The sequence below is a fragment of the Homarus americanus genome, unplaced genomic scaffold (genome assembly GCF_018991925.1).
Source record: "Homarus americanus isolate GMGI-L3 unplaced genomic scaffold, GMGI_Hamer_2.0 scaffold37141, whole genome shotgun sequence".
NCBI lineage: Eukaryota > Metazoa > Arthropoda > Malacostraca > Decapoda > Nephropidae > Homarus > Homarus americanus.
In genome coordinates, this window is record NW_024723750.1 from 21,994 (window position 1) to 31,150 (window position 9,157).

Here is a 9,157-nt window from a genome sequence, read left to right on the forward strand (position 1 = left end):
CCACCATAGGGAGGGAGGGAGGGTCCACCATGGGGGTGGGGAGTTGGGTCCACCATAGGAGGGTCCAGGAGTTGGGTCCACCATGGGAGGGGTCCACCATACAGGAGTTGGGTCCACCATAGGGAGTCCACCATGGGAGGGGTCCACCATAGGGAGGAGGTCCACCATAGGGAGTTGGGTCCACCATAGGGGGGATCCACCATAGGGGGGGGTCCACCACCACCATGGGGGGTCCACCATAGGGAGTCCACCATAGGGAGTCATAGGTTGGGTCCACCATAGGAGGTCCACCATAGGGAGGGGGTCCACCATAGGAGGGGGTCCACCATAGGGAGTGGGGTCCACCAAGGGGGGTCCATAGGGGAACCATAGGACCCACCATAGGGGGTCCACCACCAGGGAGGTCCACCACCAAGGGAGGGTCCCACCATAGGGAGGGGGGTCCACCATAGGGAGGGAGGGGGTGGGTCGACCTTGGGGCCGAGGCCCAAAATTCCCTCTTCCTAATACTTGTGAAGGAACAACGACACGTGACGTAGTTGACCCTCAGGGGTTTTCACAGTCAGTCTTCCTCTTAACTGATGAAACAATGTACTGGAGCTAAGCACAATACAAACGTTCAATTATTTTTTTCTGGTATTAAGTGAACATGTTTGACTGTGAACCAGTCCATGTTAACCTTCCTGTACAATGACTTCGATTTTGCTGCTCTGTTTTTCATCGTTTTGGGCGGCTATTGACCTGTCTGTGTATAACTGAGTGTGCTTGTTTGGTTATGTTGTCCTTATGTCCCCTTGGCATCCACCCCCCCCCCCTGCTTCTTGTGGCCTGGTCCTTCATCAGTGAGACATAACGACCTCTGTCCCTCATAGCTCGTTACTTTTAATGTTTCCTGCCTAGAACAGCATTTTCGGACTAGAACAAAGCCTTGGACAATACACACTCCAACAGGATTCAACTTTACTGGCAACAGGAGGCAACAGTGTAAGTAAATAACGAAGTTACAAGTTTGCTCAAGGGAGGTAGACGAGGCTTCTTGCTTCTTGAACATTGTATCACATATATTCAGGATTTTAATAAGGGAAGTTGCAAGTAACAGTGAAGGAAAAAAGGTTAATGGTTAACTAACGTTAATATTCAATTTGTAGATGACATTTCTCTTACTGCAGATAGTGAAGAGGCATTACAAACACGGGTCACACATTAGGCTAAGGATGTTAAGTCTAAGACTGAGTTAACGCTGTAAAGACAAGAGAAATGGACAGCGAGGGAGAGAGGTTGAGGCACCTGCAGGGGGAGTAAGAGAGATAGGTGTATGGTGAGGAGGCCTTCCTCCCTCCCACAGGACCCTGATGGCTCTGTCAATATGTCGACGAAACGTCGTTCAACTTGTCGAGGAGACAATTATCTGCTGCGTGACGGCTGGCTGGCAGGGAAGAGGGTCTCTCTCGCACCCTGGGAATAAAGTAAGACCAACTCAGAAGTTAAATGGATCCAAGAGAGGATTAGAGAAGGATTTATTAACCTGCGAGGTACACCCCAAGAGTAGTCATTTCCAAGTGAAGACGAAAAGAGTAAACCTCCAGGATATGTCTGAGAGACTAGTGAGGCACAAGTCAAAATAAAGCCAATTTTGGGGGAATATTCTGATAGGAATTAGTTAAGGTTGCTGGCGACCAGGTGAGGATTATATAATAGTCAAGCTTAGAGTGAACCGTATCAAAGATGATGATTAAAATGGCGATTAATGAAGAAACAGAAGATATAAAACACAAATGTTTAGTTTTCCTCCAAAATGCATTTGTTATTTGTGCATTTTACTTTTTTTTGTGCAGTGTATTATGAAGTGTAACACATTCCCTGTGTGTGACTTTTATGTATATCTGGGAACCCTTATATCTGAGCACCTCCCGGGGCTGTGTGGGGGATGGTGAGCACGGCACTCCACTTCACACATCTGCCGCTGTCTTTACCAATCTTCTCCTAATTGGTATCTTTCCTGGAACATGTATTTCAGTTTCATTCATCTAACGCAGTATTTACCTTTCCTTGGACCTCTTACCCTCAACTTCGCCTATTAGTATTCGTGTGTGTGTGTGTGTGTGTGTGTTAAACATGATAATATTATACACAAAATAATACAACATATTATAAATCTAGTTCTCGCTCATTTCGCTGTTAACTAATTAAAATTGTAAAATAAAGGTGGCTGTACACACAAATTTCCCGTGATTAAAAGCTCATATTTCTCTTTTTTTTCAGAGTTAATGAAGCGTCGACGAGCGCCGCGCCCAGACGTATAAACAAAGAAAACCAAATGTGAGTTTAATAATTTTTGTTGAGTGTGTAGTAAGCTCGTGTATTGAGGACCTGGCTATGTATGGTGGTGCAAGACTCGCGTACATGTATGATGGTGCAAGACTCGTGTACATGTATGATGGTGCAAGACTCGTGTACATGTATGGTGGTGCAAGACTCGTGTACATGTATGGTGGTACACTATTACTTCACTTTTATATGGTCGTGGTCGTTCCATGTGTTGATCCATGTGGGTGTGTAGACAGATATATAAGAACAGAACCAAAGAGGACGGCTTAGCGCCTCTGTGATGGGGATATAGGCGGGATAATTCAGTTTACATGGGTTGCAAAAAAGAACCGAATTGCCAATTTCTTCCATGGTAATAGTGTAGACGGAGACTCAAGATTGTTTGCTCAAGGCTTAACTGCTGGGGGCCGCTGTTGCAGATGAGTGGAAATTAGTTCCCGAGGACGTTGCTCTTGTCCAACCCAGGTTACCAGGAACTGCTAACGATTTGTCTTGATTAGTTGCCGGTTATATGGCAGAATTTAACTTCCTGATTTTTGAGGGAATGATTATGAACTGGGGAGACCTAGGTGATCAAGAGACCCTGGAATAAGCTAATCAGTGGAAGGAGATGAAGAGGAAGACGCGAGGATGTACAGTATATGGATGAAATGGCATACAAAACACGGGGCTAAGAGTGGAAGACGGTGAAGATGACGACCATAGTGTGAACAGCTGACCCAAGACGTGTAAGATTGGTAAAATAGAAAATGTTATGAGAAGGTTGTTGTGTAAAGATGCCGAGTTGTGTCGGATGGTAGTGAAGTGAATGTAGCGTAGCTGATAGTGTAGTCAGGCGTACAGGCACACAGTCCCTCAAGTTAACCTCCCTCAAGCACTCCCTCGCACACTCACTCACACAATCACACGCTCTGTGATGATAAGGAAGTCAACATGTAATAGATGAACAATATAACAAGGAGTGTGTAATATTAGTTCAATAAATTCATTTTTTTTCACTTAGGTTAAGAAATTTAATAAATAATAAATCCTAAGGTGTATAATAATGGCTTCTTCTTGTTATGCTGAGGAATTCAACAAATTTAAAGTGATCAGGTCTCGCAATGTACCAAACTTTACCAAAACTCTGGGAATGGATACAGACTTTCCTCAATGGACGCACTCTGAAATACATCAAGGGACAGACGCTGCTCACAAATGGCCAAGTCATCAAGTTCATCTTGGTCAGACCTAGAACAGGGTTGATCATGAAACATGGATAGTGACCAGGCTGTGCTGACACGTTGGTTTGCTGAAAATGTGATGGACTGACATCAAGTGTTGAAAGGGTTGTATAAAACTGCTGAGCGAATGTCAGAACCTGAAGTAGAAACATTTTCCTAAATTAGTTGTAAACATTGATGTCGTAAAGCTTATAGAAAATAGGTAGTAATGGAGACTATTGGAGAACAGGTGTAGATGGAAGTGTTGAAGGAAGACAAAGTGTGAGTGAGATGATGAGGAAACAACTCACGTAACATGAGAAGAGTTACAAGCAGAGGGGTCAGTTGTGAGGCATTATAAAAGGAAGGATGATGAGGGTAAAGAAGATAGGAATTTGTTTTAATGAGTGAGTAAAGACATAGTGAGTGTCAGGACGATCTCGGCTTGGCTTGAGGTTGTCGCTGTTCAGATTAGAACTAAACAGTCCCACAGGCCGTAACTCACGGTGGGGACAAGGAGGAACTTACCAATAACAGTGATTCTTAAGTTGGCTACATATTTTAAACGAACATATTGGACACTGATGTATCTTATAATTAGGCTAACCTGAGCTTTAGTTGTATCATCATAACAGTTGATTGGTAAAAACTGGTCATTCACCATTATTATATGGTTTCATTTTGTTACTAGTGCAGTGTGTCTCATGGCGAGTGTTGGTGACTGTACCAGCCATCGAGACTCCAGACACACCTTAGCTCCACCTTCCTCGTTCTATTCTGTTTGATAAACTTTATCACCCAAACTTTCACAACTCTACTTAAAACTTCATTGTGAAGTTTTACTCATTATACTTTTGTATATATTCTTGAAGCCTTAATGTTGTCAAGAAATGACATCAAGAACTAAAGTCACTTTGTAATATTTCCTAAGAATATTTACATTGGGGGTAATTCGGCATTATCAATATACAGTACAGTACTCTGAGCTTACAGATGACCTTAAAAAACATTCTCTATGTAGAGCTGATCACATTAGTCACAGTATTTGTGTGATCTTTTAAGAGTTCATTCTACCACGTCCGTTATAATGTTTATATCACTTAGTTATATTTAGAAAACTCACACACTCACTCACATACACGAATTATACTCACTCACTCACTCACATACACGAATATACTCACACACACACACACTCACACACACACACACACAACTCACACACACACACACACACACACACACACACACACACACACACACACACACACACACACACACATCACCACGGCCTCATCTGCAAATTTGGTAAGAAGCTTCTACACCATCCCCGACACCGGCCCCTACTACCACCTGAGATCCCCTGTCCGAGAATTGCTGTTCGACACCACAACCGCATCCAGCCCATACGTGCACGAACTGATCGCTATAAGCACAGCCCAGTCCCAACCATTGTAAAAATTATCAGCTAGCATGACAAACCAGTGTACTCCTCCCAGTAAACACTACTCCTTGCTGTCATATGTTGAAATAGACGCTGTAGTTTGAGCTTTTCCCCATCTGGATTGTGCTATGTCTTATTTGTGTGTCCTTATATTTTGTATATTATTTGTAATTCAGAAACCCATTTGATATGTAACTGTATATTTTCAGCCTTCGGCTGCCAGCTCTTTCAATAAACCGTTTAATTATTACCAGAATTATTATTATTATTATTATTACACACACACACACACACACACACACACACACACACACACACTCACTCACTCACTCACTCACACACACACACACACACACACACACACACACACACTTTTCCCATGTTCTTAGAAGCTTGTCCATATTTGTACTTTTCTCCCACAGTGTTTTTTTATTAATATTTCTTATAAGACCTTACAACAACTAAACAATGTGTGATATGTTCTCAAGTGTATTTTTTCTCAATAATATTAATTTTTTGTTTTTATAAAAAGTGTAAAAACTGTTTATTAAGAGGCTGACATCAGATTTAACCCTTATTGTCAATTTTACTCTTTAAATAATGCCATATTTTTCCCTCTTAATTTTACCATTATTGTTTAAGTACTCGTATCTCCCTGTCTCACCTCGTCCACTCACAAGTCAATTTAACACGTGTAGAAGCAATTACTCGCCCCTAAACTGAACAAATACATTTTATTCACCACACTTCTCGTTTTCCCTTAATGTCCGCCAACTTCCCCTTTCAATATCTCTCGGCACACAATTTCCTCTCGTTACTGATTGACTTTCCACGATTTTCTGACTTTCATCCGTCCAAATAAATATTCAATACCAATACTGTGGATCAACTGAAGGGTGTGGGTGTGTGGTGTGTGTGTGTGTGTGTGTGTGTGTGTGTGTGTGTGTGTGAGGCAAAATAGAGATATCTTTTCCCAAAAACCTCATCTCCTGGACAACACCTTGAGAACCAAAATTAATTAATCAATCAATCCTGTTCCCCACGTGAGACAATGAGACCGAGATGAGAACTGTCTCACCCGAAATGTGAAAGATGGTTCTCCCTGTTTGGTGGAGAGAGAGAGAGAGAGAGAGAGAGAGAGAGAGAGAGAGAGATGTGATGATAAGGAAGAGGCGGAGAAGGGGATAAAAAAATAGGTTGAGGATGTAGAGAAGAAGGTTTAAATTTGGAGGAAGGAAACCGCCCGGTAGTTGAAGTTAAGGGTCAGGTGTTGGTAGAGAGATATGTATACGGTTTTTATTTCAACAGTCACATAAGATCAGGTAAGAAATGACCTCTGGTAGTGCTCTCATAAATATCTTTCTGCAATATATTTAACTCACGTGGTTATGAATTGTCGTGTTAAAGTTTTAAGTATTGTTGTTGCTATCAAACTCATATTTACAATCTTTGGTGCAAGTAGTTGATCACCTCAACTTTTGTAGTTATACGGCACGCAGAGGCAGATGATGCATATCACTAGTCATTAGGTCACTGACCACTGGGTCACTGGTCATTAATCACTAGATCATTGAGCACAGCCATGGGGCCACAATAACTGGTCACTGGGTTACTCGAACACCATATCACTGCATCACTAAGTCACTGTTGCTAAATTGATCGGTCACTAGATCATGAGGTTACCAGATAACTGGAACACTAGATTACTGGGTCACTGTCACACTGGTCACTATGGCCCTGGTCACTAGTTACAACGTCACTGTCACACTGGTCACTATGGCCCTGGTCACTAGTTACAACGTCACTGTCACACTGGTCACTCTGGCCCTGGTCACTAGTTACAACGTCACTGTCACACTGGTCACTATGGCCCTGGTCACTAGTTACAACGTCACTGTCACACTGGTCACTATGGCCCTGGTCACTAGTTACAACGTCACTGTCACACTGGTCACTATGGCCCTGGTCACTAGTTACAACGTCACTGTCACACTGGTCACTATGGCCCTGGTCACTAGTTACAACGTCACTGTCACACTGGTCACTATGGCCCTGGTCACTAGTTACAACGTCACTGTCACACTGGTCACTATGGCCCTGGTCACTAGTTACAACGTCACTGTCACACTGGTCACTATGGCCCTGGTCACTAGTTACAACGTCACTGTCACACTGGTCACTATGGCCCTGGTCACTAGTTACAACGTCACTGTCACACTGGTCACTTTGGCCCTGGTCACTAGTTACAACGTCACTGTCACACTGGTCACTGTGGCCCTGGTCACTAGTTACTAGGTCATTGAATCATTAACAGGTCCAGAGGGTCGTGTGAGGACTGACGACTCACTTAACTCGTACCATCTGTGAGTGAGAGAGCCGAGGATAACTCACATTATTTATGACAATACGTAACATTATCCAGAATGTTTACAACAAAGGAAGTTGATTTGTCCATCTTCTAAGATTTATTGTCAGAAACCGTCGGTTCTTAAGTGTTCCCAGGATGAAATATTACCCCAGCAGCCGCTCTCTCCACCACCTGCACTCTTACCCTGAATTATTGCTTGTGTGTGGCGGTGAGTGAGAGGCAGACAGCCCAACAGATAGACAGGAACAGACAAGTAAGGGTCCTTAACCATCATTGCACATTTTTCCTCACACTTTAGTTTGGATCGAAAAATTTGTGGGAAGATAAAATCTATTTTTTTTTTTCAATTGATAAAATTGTATCTAGAAAATTCTTATTCATTAAGGGGGGGGGGGCTGGAGGACCACCAGCAGGAAGGTCTTTGTGTCTGTCTTGGTCAACATGTCCCCAGCGACCATCAGACAGAACCTGTATCCCCCAGGTGTTCACCACCTGCTAATGACATCGTAACTGACCTGTAGGACTCAGCCAGGTGAAAGATTGTCAAGGAGAGAATATCAAAAGGAAGGGAAGGAGGTCGGTGAATGAGAGAAAGTGAAAAGTAAGGGTAGGAGAGAAGGTGAAAGAGGCAGAGAGAGAGAGAGCATGGTGGATGTGATGGGAGGCGAGGCATGAGGAGAGGAGGGAGAAGGTTTATTGAAAGAGGGGGACATGTTGTGGGTGAGGGAAGGTACATGTGTCAAAGGTTCATCTCGTAAAAGGTCATCTTAAATAACTTTCTCTTGGTCAGTCCTTATATCTAATTATTAATATTATTATTATTATCATTATTATATATATATATATATATATATATATATATATATATATATATATATATATATATATATATATATATATATATATATATATGATATCTAATTTGCATAAGTTGATGAGAAGGAACAATGTTAAAGTAAGGCAGGAGAGGGTGAGGGGGCAGTGTAAGACCAGCAACAGGAAGGTGCTCAAACACAGGTAAAAACACTGGCCCACATATTGCCTACATAGTACACAAAGCTAGTCATTTATCACCACATTGTTAACAGTGTTAAGGAGACAGACTGTACATAATTCAACAATATAATGTTATCTGCACTTAACACAACTCAATACTGTATAGTATTACTAAATAGATAATTCACAATTTTACTTTATTAGCGTTATTTTTAAGATACTTTATCACTATAATTATTTATGGCAATTACAAAAGTATCACTTCTCAATTTGTTATAAGACCAACATAAGATCAATACTTATTGTGATGGTGAGGAAACATTATTAGCTATGTGTAAGTATTTTGAGGTACAATAATAATGCTCTGGTGACAGACTACTGCTACTTAATCAACTTGTGAACCTTAATATAAATATAAATACTTTGCACTTAAAGAGACAAAATAATGAATCATCGTTATCACACGTCACCTGGCTCTCGTGTCCTACGAGGGGTTAGCATTGCTCGCCTCTCAAGTGAACGAACTCTGGTTTGACTCCCAGGCAGCAGAATCCCTTACGCCTTCCTCTCTGTCTACCCATAATTATATTGGAACCTGAACGTATACTGATCATATTCTGAGTAATATTTTACCGTAATGGGACGAGGATTGTTGAGTCACTGAGGTCCCTCCACGACGCCACCTTACACAACTCATTAACTTTTACATCATCTACACATAACTTAGGGAGGTCATCTTCCTTCATGAGAAATAAACTGATAAGACAGCTTTACTGTGAGGTGGTCCTGGCCTGTGTGTGTGTGCGGGAGTTGATTAAG

General features: G+C 42.0%; 1 protein-coding gene across 1 annotated transcript; it reads left to right on the forward strand.

The window, feature by feature from the left end:
- The first annotated feature begins 6,705 nt into the window (after positions 1-6,705).
- LOC121863702 (uncharacterized 29.1 kDa protein in cryB1 5'region-like) lies at positions 6,706-7,269 on the forward strand. The gene has a single exon (XM_042362441.1). It carries the CDS (start codon positions 6,706-6,708, stop codon positions 7,267-7,269), a length of 564 nt encoding a protein of 187 aa, XP_042218375.1.
- The last annotated feature ends 1,888 nt before the right edge of the window (positions 7,270-9,157 follow it).

Bases quoted from the DNA above. Each gene is read 5' to 3' on its own strand.
- LOC121863702 (XM_042362441.1), top strand. From the start codon at position 6,706: ATGGCCCTGGTCACTAGTTACAACGTCACTGTCACACTGGTCACTATG.